At 40.1% G+C, this 20,245-nt stretch overlaps 2 protein-coding genes across 4 annotated transcripts in view; both read left to right on the top strand.

The window, feature by feature from the left end:
• The first annotated feature begins 519 nt into the window (after positions 1-519).
• Positions 520-19,302, top strand: LOC131953236 (uncharacterized protein DDB_G0271670). Of its 2 annotated transcripts, none has more exons than XM_059316340.1 (5): positions 520-645; positions 1,874-1,992; positions 11,047-12,228; positions 13,441-13,557; positions 19,159-19,302. In XM_059316340.1, exons 2-5 carry the CDS (start codon positions 1,876-1,878, stop codon positions 19,282-19,284), a joined length of 1,542 nt encoding a protein of 513 aa, XP_059172323.1. In that variant the 5' UTR covers positions 520-645; positions 1,874-1,875; the 3' UTR covers positions 19,285-19,302. The 2 variants fall into 2 exon arrangements, with proteins under 2 accessions (XP_059172323.1, XP_059172330.1); XM_059316347.1 differs by having other exon boundaries at positions 520-734.
• A 121-nt stretch (positions 19,303-19,423) lies between these two features.
• Positions 19,424-20,245, top strand: part of LOC131953221 (DNA mismatch repair protein Msh3) — a 61,750-nt gene continuing 60,928 nt past the window's right edge. For both annotated transcript variants that reach the window (XM_059316327.1, XM_059316320.1), the window contains exon 1: positions 19,424-19,530. In XM_059316327.1, the coding sequence (XP_059172310.1) occupies positions 19,474-19,530 (57 nt within the window). In that variant the 5' untranslated portion in view covers positions 19,424-19,473. The remainder of the gene's footprint in view (positions 19,531-20,245) is intronic.

Here is a 20,245-nt window from a genome sequence, read left to right as displayed (position 1 = left end):
AGGGTCGCGGGTCGCTTACTTTTTATAAAAGGGGGTCGCCACTCGAAAAAGTTTGGGAACCACTGTTCTAATTATTCTACGAACTACGAACTGAGATTATTTTGTATTTAGAGGGAGTGGAACATCGAAAAGACTATACTAGGGCATAGTTTCTTCCAGGCATCATTCCGAGGGGGGGGGGGGGGGTTAGCCCCATTGAGGTGGCTGGCTTTTTGTAATGATTGGTGGAGGGGAGGAGTAAAAGTAAAACTCGACCACAGAGAAGTAAAAAAAAAAGGATTGAAAGTTGAAACAAACGAAGCTGTTACAGAAAACTACGTTGTGTTTAAATATATAGAAATCATAGCTGTATCTCTCACTATAATTACATAACAATTCAATTTCAACAAGGTCTTCATATAAATAAAATAAAGTAGATAATCAATCACAATGACCACATTCAATAACGAAAATCAACACAATAGACACGTGAATAGAAAATGTTCAAGGGGAAACTACTAATCTTTAATATTGATGTTGAAAAATGGCCGCTCCTTGTAACACAAGTTGTATTCAGTATTTATAACCAATCTCTAGATCTAGAATATCTAGATCCATTTGTTTCAAACACCGTTGTTCAAATTTCATTGCAGGATTTTTTGATAGGTTGGCCTCTGATTTTGATTAGTTATTTTAACGGTTAGGGTTAGGTACGTAAAATCGCCCGCGACTACAATAATCAATGTGAAAAACAGGTGACTCCTTAAATTTTAATAATTATTTCACGTTTTGAGGAGGATTTATGTTTTGAAAAATACAAAAATGTTTCCCTGTTTCATTTATGTACCTGTTTTTAAACAATTGAATTAAAAATTTTCAGTAATAAATGAAAACTAGCGATGTTTCCAACAGATGCAACATTGCTCATTTACTGTTGCAGCCACCTTGTTGAAATTTTTTTTTATAAATTTCAGGGGAAGCCACTCTAACTTACAGATGGCCGCTTTTTAAATACTATATAAGCAGGATTTATAGTATATAATAGTATATTTAAGTATATAGCAAATCCTGCTCGCAAACACTGCTGTTTAAAGTTAATTTCTTGCCTATACATATTGATATATTTAGTATTTACTATTTAGCCATTGATTTAGGTTTATTATTCATTTACTATCATATTTGACACAAATATATTACAATATACTTCTATTAAAGCCTTGACAATGAGGTAACTTTTTTGTACATTACTAGCTGCTGGTGATTTTATGTACCTAAAACGATAGATTACCAAACAGTGACTCATTTAATTTTTACTTTAGGATCTCTAGATTCTAGATATAGATTCTAGATCTAATTTTAACTCAACTGATTTAAAGTTTTGTGTCATCTATCGTTTTAGGTGCGTAAATCGGCTGAGGCTAGTAATGTCCGAAAAAGTTGCCTTATTGTTAAGGCTTTAATAGTGATATATTTGCGTCAAATATTAGAGATAATTGAATAATAAACCAAAATCAATGGCTAAATATATCAATATTTAATATAGGCCAGAAATTAAACTTAAAACAGCAGTCTTTGCGAGCAGGATTTTCTGTATAAAGTGGCCAACTGTATGTTAGAGTGGTTTCCCCTGAATCGCTAACTATAATTTTACAACAAAAAAAAATTAAACAAGATGGCTGCTTAAGTAAATGAGCTTGGTTGCATCTGATGAAAACATTGCTAGTCTTTATTTATTACTCAAAAGTTTAATACAATTGTTGGATGATATTTACTATTTAGAATAGACCCTTTGAATCCCAGACAGATCGTCACCCTGGCGTAGCCTCGGCTGATAACTTTTTACATACTGATATTGTTTTACATACTAAAACTCTAAATGTTTGTTCATCACCAGATATGGCACCAAAGAGAGAGCACTTAAAAAAACTTGCTACAAAATCTCAATTCTTTAAATTACAAAACAAAGCTGAGATGCTGCAAGATGCCACACAATCCAAAACTATGGAAGATGAGGTTCCATTGCAATTTTTTTTACGTTTTTTGTGTTATGGTTACATTCATCAGAGGGCTGCTTTTAGATTTTGTATCTTTATTCTGGCCAACGCACTAGTCTTTGACCTGCCTGTCCTGACCTAGTCACTGACCCGCCTGTCCTGACCTAGTCACTGACCTGCCTGTCCTGACCTAGTCACTGACCTGCCTGTCCTGACCTAGTCACTGACCTGCCTGTCCTGACCTAGTCACTGACCCGCCTGTCCTGACCTAGTCACTGACCCGCCTGTCCAAACCTAGTCACTGACCCGCCTGTCCTGACCTAGTCACTGACCTGCCTGTCCTGACCTAGTCACTGACCTGCCTGTCCTGACCTAGTCAATGACCTGCCTGTCCTGACCTAGTCACTGACCCGCCTGTCCTGACATAGTCACTGACCCGCCTGTCCTGATCTAGTCACTGACCTGCCTATCCTGACCTAGTCACTGACCTGCCTGTCCTGACCTAGTCACTGACCTGCCTGTCCTGACCTAGTCAATGACCTGCCTGTCCTGACCTAGTCACTGACCCGCCTGTCCTGACATAGTCACTGACCCGCCTGTCCTGATCTAGTCACTGACCTGCCTATCCTGACCTAGTCACTGACCTGCCTGTCCTGACCTAGTCACTGACCCGCCTGTCCTGACCTAGTCACTGACCTGCCTATCCTGACCTAGTCACTGACCTGCCTGTCCTGACCTGCCTGTCCTGACCTAGTCACTGACCTGCCTGTCCTGACCTAGTCACTGACCCGCCTGTCCTGACCTAGTCACTGACCTGCCTGTCCTGACCTAGTCACTGACCTGCCTGTCCTGACCTAGTCACTGACCTGCCTGTGTTGACCTAGTCACTGACTGTCTTGGTTTTCTCTGATGCAAATAACTGAACCCTTACCCTAACTGTCAGTATTGCAACAAAATTTGACACTGGAGAGGAAATTATGGCTTATGTCTGAAAAACTTTAAAATGGACACAGTATTTTGTTTGATTGTAGGAAAAAAGTCACAGGAAAAAAAGTCACAAATATAGCCTATATTTGCATGGGATTTGTTAATACTTTTTTATGAATTATATATTCATAAAAGTGCAAATTAACTTAGGATTAATTAAATGTAATGTGTGTAGTTGTATATGCATGGTAATTTTTATAATTCATCTAAACATATTTAGTATGAAGTATGTAGATTGTAATTATGTTAAACATAATTTTAATAGCATTTAATAGAATGTTCCAACGTCCTCGGTTTTCATCGTGTTTTTTTAAAATACTAACATTAAATTACCGTGAAACGGTAAGTTCATCTGACTTGCTGCCCTCAGCTCATGGCAACAATAGTTATGTTTAGTTCAACCACCTTTACTGCCCACATTTATCACGCTCATAACATAACAAAACTTAGGATCAAAACAGAAAGCCGACAAGGTTCAAAGGCTGTCATTGACGCATAACGTCAACAACACACAAGGCCGACTGAGCTGAGGCTGACCAGAGAATAGTCTACGGCAAAACATATGCAAAACACAATGATGTGGCTAAATTTCTTTTATAATTAATTTTGCTACCGCCTATTTAACTAAATACGTAACAAAAGTTGAGATTGTTGTGTAAATTATCTTAGAGTATTTTTACTTACAATTGTTAGAAACCATAATGCTTTTAACGTCTATAAATAATATATGCTATAAAAAAAAAAAACCCACAACATAAACATACAAAATTTTATTATTTTCAACAAATAAATCAAAATGTTTTTGAAAAGATTTTTGTGACTTTTTTTCTGTGACTTTATTTCTGTGACTTTTTTCTGATAAAATTATTCCATTGTGACTTTTTTCTGTGACTTTTTTCCTAGCAAAAACTGTGACTTTTTTCCTGTTTTTTTTTCCTGTGACTTTTTTTGCGTTGACCTTTTGTTGACCTTTTGTTGACGGGTGCCCTATGTGCCAGCTAGCCTGGTGCCAGTTGTTGCCTTTGTATTCCTCTGCTTGAATTCTATATGACCAAAACACATAAGGCCATCAGACCAAGAGGCAGACAGAAAAAATAAACACTTGTGAGTTTTCAAAAATAGAACATTTTTACTAACAGAAGATTAAAAATCAAGGTCAAATTATATAACATGAAGAGATATAGAAATTTAACCCACCGCCAAACCCCATCGCATTTTTAAAGACCTGTCACCGTCATAATATATGTCACTCCCACCCCCAATCACAAATCACGGTAAAAAGTGTCTTTGACTTTACGTCCTCTATCAATTACCCAATATTGTGTGTGTGTGCGCATATGAATTTGTCTGTACCACACTATTGTGGATAAAGTGAAAATGAGGTAAACAAAGCACACTGTCACAGACCTTTTATACCCATACAAAAACAAGTAGGCTGGTTCATTCACCTCTTTCATCTCCTGTTAGCACTGTAGCACCTACGTTTGTTTTAAAGTAGCCAAAGAAAAACAATCATTTCATAATTTCCATTCTGAAATAGATTTGCAAGAACTTTGAAGAACTAAATGATGTTGAGATGGGCCGTATTCTTCATTCAACCATTGCTTGAATAAATGTAGTGAATCACCAGTTGTGAAATGAAAGAAATTGTTCGAAGAAATTGTACGGTTGAACAGTAAAACTTTATTGATCATCAACAAATCGACTATGCTTAGCCAAAATCGACTTTAATTGTATATATTTGTGTTTGTCTAGCTGACAGTGGAATGACCTCACCAGTAAATTTATTCTTGGATTTGGTAGAACTCAAAAGTTTACCAGCAAATGGAGTTTTTGCTTCTTTACTACACTGCCTTCATTTCTATGGGTTAACAGAAGACTTTCTAAGAAGGAGCTTGGTTTCCCTTTCATGTGATGGAGCGCTGTGATGGTTGGAAGCAAAAGTGGCCTCAAGACAAAAGTTTCCATCGGTTCTGGTTTGGTATTGTGCTAACCACAAGTGGCCTCAAGACAAAAGTTTCCATCAGTTCTGGTTTGGTATTGTGCTAACCACAAGTGGCCTCAAGACAAAAGTTTCCATCAGTTCTGGTTTGGTATTGTGCTAACCACAAGTGGCCTCAAGACAAAAGTTTCCATCGGTTCTGGTTTGGTATTGTGCTAACCACAAGTGGCCTTAAGACAAAAGTTTCCATCGGTTCTGGTTTGGTATTGTGCTAACCACAAGTGGCCTCAAGACAAAAGTTTCCATCAGTTCTGGTTTGGTATTGTGCTAACCACAAGTGGCCTCAAGACAAAAGTTTCCAACAGTTCTGGTTTTGTATTGTGCTAACCACAAGTGGCCTCAAGACAAAAGTTTCCATCAGTTCTGGTTTGGTATTGTGCTAACCACAAGTGGCCTTAAGACAAAAGTTTCCATCAGTTCTGGTTTGGTATTGTGCTAACCACAAGTGGCCTCAAGACAAAAGTTTCCATCAGTTCTGGTTTGGTATTGTGCTAACCACAAGTGGCCTCAAGACAAAAGTTTCCAACAGTTCTGGTTTGGTATTGTGCTAACCACAAGTGGCCTCAAGACAAAAGTTTCCAACAGTTCTGGTTTGGTATTGTGCTAACCACAAGTGGCCTCAAGACAAAAGTTTCCATCAGTTCTGGTTTGGTATTGTGCTAACCACAAGTGGCCTCAAGACAAAAGTTTCCATCAGTTCTGGTTTGGTATTGTGCTAACCACAAGTGGCCTCAAGACAAAAGTTTCCAACAGTTCTGGTTTGGTATTGTGCTAACCACAAGTGGCCTCAAGACAAAAGTTTCCATCGGTTCTGGTTTGGTATTGTGCTAACCACAAATGGCCTCAAGACAAAAGTTTCCAACGGTTCTGGTTTTGTATTGTGCTAACCACAAGTGGCCTCAAGACAAAAGTTTCCATCGGTTCTGGTTTGGTATTGTGCTAACCACAAGTGGCCTCAAGACAAAAGTTTCCATCGGTTCTGGTTTGGTATTGTGCTTACCACAAGTGGCCTCAAGACAAAAGTTTCCATCGGTTCTGGTTTGGTATTGTGCTAACCACAAGTGGCCTCAAGACAAAAGTTTCCAACGGTTCTGGTTTTGTATTGTGCTAACCACAAGTGGCCTCAAGACAAAAGTTTCCATCGGTTCTGGTTTGGTATTGTGCTAACCACAAGTGGCCTCAAGACAAAAGTTTCCATCGGTTCTGGTTTGGTATTGTGCTAACCACAAGTGGCCTCAAGACAAAAGTTTCCAACGGTTCTGGTTTGGTATTGTGCTAACCACAAGTGGCCTCAAGACAAAAGTTTCCATCAGTTCTGGTTTTGTATTGTGCTAACCACAAGTGGCCTCAAGACAAAAGTTTCCATCGGTTCTGGTTTGGTATTGTGCTAACCACAAGTGGCCTCAAGACAAAAGTTTCCATCGGTTCTGGTTTGGTATTGTGCTAACCACAAGTGGCCTCAAGACAAAAGTTTCCAACGGTTCTGGTTTGGTATTGTGCTAACCACAAGTGGCCTCAAGACAAAAGTTTCCATCAGTTCTGGTTTGGTATTGTGCTAACCACAAGTGGCCTCAAGACAAAAGTTTCCAACGGTTCTGGTTTGGTATTGTGCTAACCACAAGTGGCCTCAAGACAAAAGTTTCCATCAGTTCTGGTTTGGTATTGTGCTAACCACAAGTGGCCTCAAGACAAAAGTTTCCAACAGTTCTGGTTTGGTATTGTGCTAACCACAAGTGGCCTCAAGACAAAAGTTTCCAACGGTTCTGGTTTGGTATTGTGCTAACCACAAGTGGCCTTAAGACAAAAGTTTCCATCAGTTCTGGTTTGGTATTGTGCTAACCACAAGTGGCCTTAAGACAAAAGTTTCCAACAGTTCTGGTTTGGTATTGTGCTAACCACAAGTGGCCTCAAGACAAAAGTTTCCAACGGTTCTGGTTTGGTATTGTGCTAACCACAAGTGGCCTTAAGACAAAAGTTTCCATCAGTTCTGGTTTGGTATTGTGCTAACCACAAGTGGCCTCAAGACAAAAGTTTCCATCAGTTCTGGTTTGGTATTGTGCTAACCACAAGTGGCCTTAAGACAAAAGTTTCCAACAGTTCTGGTTTGGTATTGTGCTAACCACAAGTGGCCTTAAGACAAAAGTTTCCAACAGTTCTGGTTTGGTATTGTGCTAACCACAAGTGGCCTCAAGACAAAAGTTTCCAACGGTTCTGGTTTGGTATTGTGCTAACCACAAGTGGCCTCAAGACAAAAGTTTCCATCAGTTCTGGTTTGGTATTGTGCTAACCACAAGTGGCCTCAAGACAACAGTTTCCAACGGTTCTGGTTTGGTATTGTGCTAACCACAAGTGGCCTCAAGACAAAAGTTTCCATCAGTTCTGGTTTGGTATTGTGCTAACCACAAGTGGCCTCAAGACAAAAGTTTCCATCAGTTCTGGTTTGGTATTGTGCTAACCACAAGTGGCCTCAAGACAAAAGTTTCCAACGGTTCTGGTTTGGTATTGTGCTAACCACAAGTGGCCTTAAGACAAAAGTTTCCAACAGTTCTGGTTTGGTATTGTGCTAACCACAAGTGGCCTTAAGACAAAAGTTTCCATCAGTTCTGGTTTGGTATTGTGCTAACCACAAGTGGCCTCAAGACAAAAGTTTCCATCGGTTCTGGTTTGGTATTGTGCTAACCACAAGTGGCCTCAAGACAAAAGTTTCCATCAGTTCTGGTTTGGTATTGTGCTAACCACAAGTGGCCTCAAGACAAAAGTTTCCATCAGTTCTGGTTTGGTATTGTGCTAACCACAAGTGGCCTCAAGACAAAAGTTTCCAACGGTTCTGGTTTGGTATTGTGTAAAACACAGACTGGAAGTCTCTGTTGGTGATGTCGGAAAACAAGTTTCAGGGATCAACAGATTTAAGGCATTCAGTGCTGAACTCAAAAATTGCAGAGAATTGCAAATATGTGCTTGTTTGTTAGAGGCTGAGTTGTTAAAAATTGGAAGAATGTTAAGCACGCGATGTATGGCATCCTGCTTCCGTTCTATTTTAGCAGCTTGGGAAGATTATGAAATTTTTGTACAACATTTTGAAGAAGCAAAACTTGACTCAATCAGAGACAAAAAAGATCAATGCAGTTATGAAGGTTTGCAGTGAAAGATTACTTCTACTCAATTTGGTCAAGACATCGGATTGATGTGCGATGCATTCCTAGAATTGTCAGAGTTAAGTTTGGATTTGCAAGAGCGCAACATAGACATCTCCAGAGCAGATAAAAAATGTGCAGGCTGTTCTACAGAATTTTGAGTAAGGCAAATTATTCCAGGCCCTTATTGTGGCCACTGCTGTAGATAACCCTAACCCTTCACTTCACACCAAAAACTGTACCTGTGATCCACCAATTGATGTACAAACTATATACAAAAAACTACAAGAATCAATTAACAAAGGTTGCTTTCTAGTCAAGATGCTGAGTTGGCATATTGGGTTGAGTGCTCAATTCAAAGCAATGGCCGGACAACATTGGTACTCACTCAACATTTGGTAAAACAAAAATTAGAAACTTGTCAACAAGATTGCAATTAAACGAAAGAATAATGATACACAGATTTCATGAATATCTCATTAAAAAAACCATTCCTGATAAACAGATTCCTTTGCGAATTGCTCTCAGTACAATCCCAGTTTCTTCAAGTGAAACCGAAAGAAGATTTTCGCAAATGAATCTTATCATCACCCCAACAAGAAGTTCATTCATGACAGCAATTGTATTTTCACTGTTATTTATCAGATTAGTTGGACCACCACTCGTACGTTTTGACCCTACATTGCTTTATGGTTGCTTAGAGGCAGACATTCAGCCACAAATACCAACAGCAAAGAACCCAGACATTCAGCCACAAATACCAACAGCAAAGAACCCAGACATTCAGCCACTAATACCAACAGCAAAGAACCCAGACATTCAGCCACTAATACCAACAGCAAAGAACCCAGACATTCAGCCACTAATACCAACAGCAAAGAACCCAGACATTCAGCCACTAATACCAACAGCAAAGAACCCAGACATTCAGCCACTAATACCAACAGCAAAGAACCCAGACATTCAGCCACTAATATCAACAGCAAAGAACCCAGACATTCAGCCACGAATACCAACAGCAGAGAACCCAGACATCCAGCCACAAATACCAACAGCAAAGAACATAGACATTCAGCCACAAATACCAACAGCAAAGAACCCAGACATCCAGCCACAAATACCAACAGCAAAGAACCCAGACATCCAGCCACAAATACCAACAGCAAAGAACCCAGACATCCAGCCACAAATACCAACAGCAAAGAACCCAGACATTCAGCCACAAATACCAACAGCAAAGAACCCAGACATCCAGCCACAAATACCAACAGCAAAGAACATAGACATTCAGCCACAAATACCAACAGCAAAGAACCCAGACATCCAGCCACAAATACCAACAGCAAAGAACCCAGACATTCAGCCACTAATACCAACAGCAAAGAACGTAGACATCCAGCCACAAATACCAACAGCAAAGAACGTAGGCATTCAGCCACGAATACCAACAGCAAAGAACCCAGACATTCAGCCACAAATACCAACAGCAAAGAACGCAGACATCCAGCCACAAATACCAACAGCAAAGAACCCAGACATTCAGCCACTAATACCAACAGCAAAGAACGTAGACATCCAGCCACAAATACCAACAGCAAAGAACGTAGACATCCAGCCACAAATACCAACAGCAAAGAACCCAGACATTCAGCCACAAATACCAACAGCAAAGAACGCAGACATCCAGCCACAAAGACCAACAGCAGAGAACGGGAGTACACGTCAGATGAGATCTTGATTAACCCTTGGACTTTATTAGGAATAATTTATTAACCATTTATATTTCATTTTAACAGAGTTATCTATCTATATATATAATTCTCTTCTTCGAGCCGTTAGAAAACAAGCTGCAAACGCTCTCCCTACCTCCCCACCCCTACATGGTTTTAGTGAGCTGTGTTCACTCTAAATGTTTACAAGCAGAGCCAACGATTTTAAACGTGGGGGGGGGGGGGGGGGGGGGAGGGGGTTATGGTCCTTAACGAGCTACTTATAGTGTTTTAAAGAAATATTTTCAGTGGCAGCGTTGGTACTGCCGAATTCACAAATTATGAATTATTGAAAATTAGAAACAACTAAATAGCGGCGTATGTTATGCCGCGGGCCGGCTCGTATATATATATATAATTCTCTTCTGGGAGCCGTTAGAAAACAAGCTGCAAGCGCCTCCTTGCAGTCCCCTCTCTTTCTCTCTATCACTATCACTACCACCCCCACCCCACCCCCACATTGTCTGGTGAGCGGTGTTCACTCTAAATGTTTACAAAGCTAAATGTTTACAAATCGTAGAGTCGTAGAGTCGGGTTTCTATTAGGGGCAGATAATTTAGTTCGATTTTAAACTTACAGGAGGTAACTAAGAAATAACTAAGAAGAGGCTGCTTTCACGGGGGGGGGGGTGTAGGGTTGGGTGTATAGGGGAGGGGGGGGGTTAGTGTTTTAAAGCAAATATTTTCAGTGGCAGCATTGGTACTGTCGAATTCACAAATTATGAATTACTGAAAAGTAGAAAATAAAACAACTAAATAGCGGCGTATGATACGCTGTGGGTCGGCTCGTTTCCTAGAAAACACAAGCGAACACAATTTTTAAAAAGTAAATCAAGAATAACTTGAATAAGTTTAAGTTAAATTTTACAAATCATAACAAAAGTATACTGTATACTAATAAAGTAATAATAAAACAATTTAAGTTGGTTAATTATAAAATAAAATTGTTTTAGACATTTAGTATCTTTGCAGTTGTGATTTAGCTTGCATCGAGGTGCAAAACTGTAGCTAAAAGTTTGGCAATCCATCACTGAGAACGGGCCCCCTTTTTTTTTCAAAGGGCTAGAAACTTGTTAAACACTTGAGAAATGCTGGAATATTCAGCAAGGTTTACCTGTAAAGCATGTCATTAGAAATTAGTCTTAGATGGTTCATTGAGTAATAAATAATTTTTGTTTCAAGGTCCCAGTTGAGAGGAAGAAGATGAAATTATCCAGACACACCAAGATGCAACGTGTTGGAAGAGTTGCGCCTGCTGACAGCACACACACATTGTCTGGCTTCACTACCCCACACACAAACCAGTTATCCGCCCCACACGCAGGCCTGTTATCTGCCCCACACACAAACCAGTTATCCGCCCCACACGCAGGCCTGTTATCTGCCCCACACACAAACCAGTTATCCGCCCCACACGCAGGCCTGTTATCTGCCCCACACACAAACCAGTTATCCGCCCCACACGCAGGCCTGTTATCTGCCCCACACACAAACCAGTTATCCGCCCCACACGCAGGCCTGTTATCTGCCCCACACACAAACCAGTTATCCGCCCCACACGCAGGCCTGTTATCTGCCCCACACACAAGTGATTGTGCGATATACAACCTTCCAATCTATTCTGGCCATTTGCTAAATGACACTCTACCATCCACATCTTCTACATCTCACACTCTACCATCCACATCTTCTATATCTCACACTCTACCATCCACATCTTCTATATCCCACACTCTACCATCCACATCTTCTATATCTCACTATCTACCATCCACATCTTCTATATCTGACACTCTACCATCCGCATCTTCTATATCCCACACTCTACCATCCACATCTTCTATATCTCACACTCTACCATCCACATCTTCTATATCTCACACTCTACCATCCACATCTTCTATATCACACACTCTACCATCCACATCTTCTACATCTCACACTCTACCATCCACATCTTCTATATCCCACACTCTACCATCCACATCTTCTATATCTCACACTCTACCATCCACATCTTCTATATCTCACACTCTACCATCCACATCTTCTATATCTCACACTCTACCATCCACATCTTCTATATCTCACACTCTACCATCCACATCTTCTACATCTCACACTCTACCATCCACATCTTCTACATCTCACACTCTACCATCCACATCTTCTACATCTCACACTCTACCATCCACATCTTCTACATCCCACACTCTACCATCCACATCTTCTATATCTGACACTCTACCATCCACATATACTCCATTAGAGCAGCAATTTTTAGCCATAAAAAGAGAAAATCCCAGCACAGTTCTATTTGTAGAATGTGGCTACAAGTACAGATTTTTTGGGACTGATGCCCAGGTACTACCAAGTTTACTTTTGCTTTGTATGTGTGTCATCTCTAAGAATGTCTGTCTGTGTGTTTTTACAATGTAGGCCTATATATATATATATATATATATATATATATATATATATATATATATATATATATATATATATATATATATATATATACATTCACATACATACACTAGCCGGCCAGGCCCTGCACTGGCCTCTTTGAAAAACCTATCTGTGTATTATGCAGCATATACCAGGCATTAATGGGACAGCGTGGCCTAGCGCTCGAGCGCTAGACTGCTAACCCGATAGTTTCTAGTTCAAATCCGGGTTCAAGGTAGTAGAACGTCCCTGAGTACATTCAACTCTGATGGGTACTTAACTGACGTTAGGCAAAGTAAAGGCTGCTGGTCATAGTGCTGACCACATCATTCCTTTATATGCGAGGTAAAGAAACATATGAACTCCACTTCATCTGCCCAATGGATGGTTAGATCTAAAGAGGATTCTTTACTTTTACTTTACTTATATACCAGGCATTACCCTGGTTTAGGAAATGTATTACTTTTTTAATTAACTCTAACCACAACCAACTATAACACAAAAACAAATGCAAAAGTAACAAAAAAAATGCAACACTAATGCAATTACAAAAGAAAACAAAAACGCATACGTAATCGTAGACACAATACAAACACAGCGCAAACCTACATGCAAACAAAAACGCAGAATGTAAACACAAACTTAAATGCAAACATAAACGCATAGTTCTCACTGTATAACCTCGGGGTGCCATGTTGCACGCTCCCGCGCGCTGGTTGAACAGCCTGATTAAACTAAGTAAATGACTATAATACCCCATCTTATAGCCTATTGAGCTCACTAAACCAAACGTAGGCGCTATAGCGCTCATGGGAAGGCCCGGGGCGCCAGATCTATCAAGGATAGAAAAAAAAAACATGTCACGCACCTAAAAATACATGATTTGTTAAAGGGCTGATGATACCCTTATAAAATGTTGGGTCACTCTAGTGTAGAACAACATCACAGTTACCCAAGACTGCATCACAGGAAGTTACATATCTAAAAACACATTATTGGTAACAATTGAATGTTATAATGAGTGTCCTTAAATTTCTTTTCTTTGAGATCACAGCAACATGCAGGATTGGTACACTATTTTGTATATTTAAACCCTTAAACTACACTATGTTGTCATAACTTATTCAGATTGCAGCCGATGTGTTGAAGATTTTCTGTAACTCAAGTAAAAAACTTCTGACTGCAAGTATTCCAGTCCATCGTTTACAGGCCCATATCAACAGGATGGTAGATGCTGGCTATAAGGTAGAGTGCTGGCTATAGATGGTAGATGCTGGCTATAGATGGTAGATGCTGGCTATAGATGGTGGCTATAGATGGTAGATGCTGGCTATAGATGGTAGATGCTGGCTATAGATGGTAGATGCTGGCTATAGATGGTAGATGCTGGCTATAGATGGTAGATGCTGGTTATAGATGGTAGATGCTGGCTATAGATGCTGGCTATAGATGGTAGATGCTGGCTATAGATGGTAGATGCTGGCTATAGATGGTAGATGCTGGCTATAGATGGTAGATGCTGGCTATAGATGGTAGATGCTGGCTATAGATGGTAGATGCTGGCTATAGATGCTGGCTATAGATGGTAGATGCTGGTTATAGATGGTAGATGCTGGCTATAGATGGTAGATGCTGGCTATAGATGCTGGCTATAGATGGTAGATGCTGGCTATAGATGGTAGATGCTGGCTATAGATGGTAGATGCTGGCTATAGATGGTAGATGCTGGCTATAGATGGTAGATGGTGGCTATAGATGGTAGATGCTGGCTATAGATGGTAGATGCTGGCTATAGATGGTAGATGCTGGCTATAGATGGTAGATGCTGGCTATAGATGGTAAATGCTGGCTATAGATGGTAGATGCCGGCTATAGATGGTAGATGCCGGCTATAGATGGTGGCTATAGATGGTAGATGCTGGCTATAGATGGTAGATGCTTGCTATAGATGCTGGCTATAGATGGTAGATGCCGGCTATAGATGGTGGCTATAGATGGTAGATGCTGGCTATAGATGGTAGATGCTGGCTATAGATGGTAGATGCTGGCTATAGATGGTAGATGCTGGCTATAGATGGTGGCTATAGATGGTAGATGCTGGCTATAGATGGTAGATGGTGGCTATAGATGGTAGATGCTGGCTATAGATGGTAGATGCTGGCTATAGATGCTGGCTATAGATGGTAGATGGTGGCTATAGATGGTAGATGCTGGCTATAGATGGTAGATGCTGGCTATAGATGGTAGATGCTGGCTATAGATGGTAGATGCTGGCTATAGATGGTAGATGCTGGCTATAGATGCTGGCTATAGATGGTAGATGCTGGCTATAGATGGTAGATGCTGGCTATAGATGGTAGATGGTGGCTATAGATGGTAGATGCTGGCTATAGATGGTAGATGCTGGCTATAGATGGTAGATGCTGGCTATAGATGCTGGCTATAGATGGTGGCTATACATGGTAGATGCTGGCTATAGATGGTAGATGCTGGCTATAGATGGTAGATGGTGGCTATAGATGGTAGATGGTGGCTATAGATGGTGGCTATAGATGGTAGATGGTGGCTATAGATGGTAGATGCTGGCTATAGAAGCTGGCTATAGATGGTGGCTATACATGGTAGATGCTGGCTATAGATGGTAGATGCTGGCTATAGATGGTAGATGGTGGCTATAGATGGTAGATGGTGGCTATAGATGGTAGATGCTGGCTATAGATGCTGGCTATAGATGGTAGATGCTGGCTGTAGATGGTAGATGCTGGCTATAGATGGTAGATGCTGGCTATAGATGCTGGCTATAGATGGTAGATGCTGGCTATAGATGGTAGATGCTGGCTATAGATGGTAGATGGTGGCTATAGATGGTAGATGCTGGCTATAGATGCTGGCTATAGATGGTAGATGGTGGCTATAGATGGTAGATGCTGGCTATAGATGGTAGATGGTGGCTATAGATGCTGGCTATAGATGGTAGATGCTGGCTATAGATGCTGGCTGTAGATGGTAGATGCTGGCTATAGATGGTAGATGCTGGCTATAGATGGTAGTGTGGTGGCTATAGATGGTAGATGCTGGCTATAGATGGTAGATGCTGGCTATAGATGGTAGAGTGGTGGCTATAGATGGTAGATGCTGGCTATAGATGGTAGATGCTGGCTATAGATGGTAGAGTGGTGGCTATAGATGGTAGATGCTGGCTATAGATGGTAGATGCTGGCTATAGATGGTAGAGTGGTGGCTATAGATGGTAGATGCTGGCTATAGATGGTAGATGCTGGCTATAGATGCTGGCTATAGATGGTAGATGCTGGCTGTAGATGGTAGATGCTGGCTATAGATGGTAGATGCTGGCTATAGATGGTAGATGCTGGCTATAGATGCTGGCTATAGATGGTAGATGGTGGCTATAGATGGTAGATGCTGGCTATAGATGGTAGATGGTGGCTATAGATGCTGGCTATAGATGGTAGATGCTGGCTATAGATGCTGGCTGTAGATGGTAGATGCTGGCTATAGATGGTAGATGCTGGCTATAGATGGTAGTGTGGTGGCTATAGATGGTAGATGCTGGCTATAGATGGTAGATGCTGGCTATAGATGGTAGAGTGGTGGCTATAGATGGTAGATGCTGGCTATAGATGGTAGATGCTGGCTATAGATGGTAGAGTGGTGGCTATAGATGGTAGATGCTGGCTATAGATGGTAGAGTGGTGGCTATAGATGGTAGATGCTGGCTATAGATGGTAGAGTGGTGGCTATAGATGGTAGATGCTGGCTATAGATGGTAGATGCTGGCTATAGATGGTAGATGCTGGCTATAGATGGTAGATGGTGGCTATAGATGGTAGATGGTGGCTATAGATGGTAGATGCTGGCTATAGATGGTAGAGTGGTGGCTATAGATGGTAGATGCTGGCTATAGATGGTAGATGCTGGCTATAGATGCTGGCTATAGATGGTAGATGCTGGCTATAGATGGTAGATGCTGGCTATAGATGCTGGCTATAGATGGTAGATGCTGGCTATAGATGGTAGATGCTGGCTATAGATGGTAGATGCTGGCTATAGATGGTAGATGCTGGCTATAGATGGTAGATGCTGGCTATAGATGGTAGATGGTGGCTATAGATGGTAGATGCTGGCTATAGATGGTAGAGTGGTGGCTATAGATGGTAGATGCTGGCTATAGATGGTAGATGCTGGCTATAGATGCTGGCTATAGATGGTAGATGCTGGCTATAGATGGTAGATGCTGGCTATAGATGGTAGATGCTGGCTATAGATGGTAGATGCTGGCTATAGATGGTAGATGCTGGCTATAGATGGTAGATGGTGGCTATAGATGGTAGATGCTGGCTATAGATGCTGGCTATAGATGGTAGATGCTGGCTATAGATGCTGGCTATAGATGGTAGATGCTGGCTATAGATGGTAGATGCTGGCTATAGATGGTAGATGCTGGCTATAGATGGTAGATGCTGGCTATAGATGGTAGATGCTGGCTATAGATGGTAGATGCTGGCTATAGATGCTGGCTATAGATGGTAGATGCTGGCTATAGATGGTAGATGCTGGCTATAGATGGTGGCTATAGATGGTAGATGCTGGCTATAGATGGTAGATGCTGGCTATAGATGGTAGAGTGGTGGGCTTGGTAACTTTAATAGCATACTATGAGGGTTAGGGTTAGGAATGGTGGCTGTAGTAAAAATATTTTCTTGCTTATTTTTGTCAATAGAGTTGAAAATTGTTTCTGACTTTATTCAAGACTGGAAGGGTTAGGACTATAAGCACTTGTTAGTGTTAGGACTATAAGCACTTGTTTGTGTTAGGACTATAAGCACTTGTTAGGGTTAAGGTTAGGACTATAAGCACTTGTTTGGGTTAGAACTATAAGCACTTGTTAGGGTTAGGGTTAGGACTATAAGCACTTGTTTGGGTTAGAACTATAAGCACTTGTTTGGGTTAAGGTTAGGACTATAAGCACTTGTTAGGGTTAGGGTTAGGACTATAAGCACTTGTTAGGGTTAAGGTTAGAACTATAAGCACTTGTTTGGGTTAGAACTATAAGCACTTGTTTGGGTTAGGGTTAGAACTATAAGCACTTGTTTGGGTTAGAACTATAAGCACTTGTTAGGGATATCGTTAGGACTATAAGCACTTGTTTGGGTTAGAACTATAAGCACTTGTTTGGGTTAAGGTTAGGACTATAAGCACTTGTTAGGGTTAGGGTTAGGACTATAAGCACTTGTTAGGGTTAGGGTTAGAACTATAAGCACTTGTTTGGGTTAGAACTATAAGCACTTGTTTGGGTTAAGGTTAGGACTATAAGCACTTGTTTGGGTTAGGGTTAGGACTATAAGCACTTGTTAGGGTTAGAACTATAAGCACTTGTTTGGGTTAGAACTATAAGCACTTGTTTGGGTTAGGGTTAGGACTATAAGCACTTGTTAGGGTTAGAACTATAAGCACTTGTTTGGGTTAGAACTATAAGCACTTGTTTGGGTTAGGGTTAGAACTATAAGCACTTGTTAGGGTTAGAACTATAAGCACTTGTTTGGGTTAGAACTATAAGCACTTGTTTGGGTTAGGGTTAGGACTATAAGCACTTATGTGTGTTAGGGTTAGAACTATAAGCACTTGTTAGGGTTAGAACTATAAGCACTTGTTTGGGTTAGAACTATAAGCACTTGTTTGGGTTAGGGTTAGGACTATAAGCACTTGTTTGGGTTAAGGTTAGGACTATAAGCACTTGTTTGGGTTAGAACTATAAGCACTTGTTTGTGTTAGGGTTAGGACTATAAGCACTTGTTAGGGTTAGGACTATAAGCACTTGTTTGTGTTAGGACTATAAGCACTTGTTTGTGTTAGGGTTAGGACTATAAGCACTTGTTAGGGTTAGGGTTAGGACTATAAGCACTTGTTAGGGTTAGGGTTAGGACTATAAGCACTTGTTTGTGTTAGGGTTAGGACTATAAGCACTTATGTGTGTTAGGGTTAGAACTATAAGCACTTGTTTGGGTTAGAACTATAAGCACTTGTTTGGGTTAGAACTATAAGCACTTGTTTGGGTTAGAACTATAAGCACTTGTTTGGGTTAGGACTATAAGCACTTGTTAGGGTTAGGACTATAAACACTTGTTTGGGTTAAGGTTAGGACTATAAGCACTTGTTAGGGTTAGGACTATAAACACTTGTTTGGGTTAAGGTTAGGACTATAAGCACTTGTTTGGGTTAGGGTTAGGACTATAAGCACTTGTTTGGGTTAGGACTATAAGCACTTGTTTGGGTTAGAACTATAAGCACTTGTTTGGGTTAGGGTTAGAACTATAAGCACTTGTTAGGGTTAGGACTATAAGCACTTGTTTGGGTTAGAACTATAAGCACTTGTTTGGGTTAAGGTTAGGACTATAAGCACTTGTTTGTGTTAGGGTTAGGACTATAAGCTCTTGTTTGGGTTAGAACTATAAGCACTTGTTTGGGTTAGGGTTAGAACTATAAGCACTTGTTTGGGTTAGGACTATAAGCACTTGTTTGGGTTAGAACTATAAGCACTTGTTTGGGTTAAGGTTAGGACTATAAGCACTTGTTTGGGTTAGAACTATAAGCACTTGTTTGGGTTAGGGTTAGAACTATAAGCACTTGTTTGGGTTAAGGTTAGGACTATAAGCACTTGTTTGGGTTAGGGTTAGAACTATAAGCACTTGTTTGGGTTAGAACTATAAGCACTTGTTTGTGTTAGGGTTAGAACTATAAGCACTTGTTTGGGTTAGGGTTAGGACTATAAGCACTTGTTTGTGCAGGAACAAATGGATTCATTTAGGACTATTTTATCATTGACAGGTTGGGATAGTGCGGCAAACAGAAAGTATTTATTCTAAAGAAGATAGTAAACCTTTCGCTCGTCAGTTAGTTGCACTCTACACTAGGTCTACCATGATTGGTGAAGATATCCTTTCCTTATTTTAAACTTATACAATAGGTCTACCATGATTGGTGAAGATATCCTTTCCTTATTTTAAACTTAATTCTCTGAAATCCTTAATTCATCAACTTGACATATTTTGAAAAGAAAAAGTTTTCATGACAACCAATTTTTCCTTAATAGCAACACATTTGAATCAGGTGGGTGAACACAATTCAAGCTACAATTACCTCATGTTTGTATATGAAGAAAAGTCACCATCTGAAGACACAAGGCAATTAGCAATTGTGGTCTGTGCATTACTAATTACTACCTTATTTATAAATCTAGATACATGCCCAAACTATCTTAGACATTTAGATACATGCCCAAACTATCAAAGACATTAAGATACATGCCTAAACTATCTTAGACATTTAGATACATGCCTAAACTATCTTAGACATTTAGATACATGCCCAAACTATCTTAGACATTAAGATACATGCCTAAACTATCTTAGACATTTAGATACATGCACAAACTATCGTAGACATTTAGATACATGCCCAAACTATCATAGACATTTAGATACATGCCCAAACTATCTTAGACATTTAGATACATGCCCAAACTATCTTAGACATTTAGATACATGCCCAAACTATCTTAGACATTTAGATACATGCCCAAACTATCTTAGACATTAAGATACATGCCCAAACTATCTTAGACATTTAGATACATGCCCAAACTATCTTAGGCTATAACATTTAGATACATGCCCAAACTATCTTAGACATTTAGATACATGACCAAACTATCTTAGACATTTAGATACATGCCTAAACTATCTTAGACATTTAGATACATGCCTAAACTATCTTAGACATTTAGATACATGCCTAAACTATCTTAGACATTTAGATACATGCCTAAACTATCTTAGACATTTAGATACATGCCCAAACTATCTTAGACATTAAGATACATGCCCAAACTATCTTAGACATTTAGATATATGCC

The sequence above is a fragment of the Physella acuta genome, unplaced genomic scaffold, assembly GCF_028476545.2.
Source record: "Physella acuta isolate Inbredline_101_S28 unplaced genomic scaffold, ASM2847654v3 ptg000075l, whole genome shotgun sequence".
In the NCBI taxonomy this organism is placed as follows: Eukaryota; Metazoa; Mollusca; class Gastropoda; family Physidae; genus Physella; species Physella acuta.
The sequence above is the reverse complement of the archived record's forward strand: the minus strand, read 5'-3'. Positions and strand labels throughout refer to the sequence as shown.

What these genes read in the sequence shown, in the direction of transcription:
- LOC131953236 (XM_059316340.1), top strand. Translation starts at nt 1,876, where the DNA reads ATGGCACCAAAGAGAGAGCACTTAAAAAAACTTGCTACAAAATCTCAA. An exon ending in TTTTTGGGACTGATGCCCAG is followed by an intron (nt 12,229 to 13,440) that starts GTACTACCAAGT and finishes TAACTTATTCAG; the next exon opens with ATTGCAGCCGATGTGTTGAA. An exon ending in TGGTAGATGCTGGCTATAAG is followed by an intron (nt 13,558 to 19,158) that starts GTAGAGTGCTGG and finishes TATCATTGACAG; the next exon opens with GTTGGGATAGTGCGGCAAAC.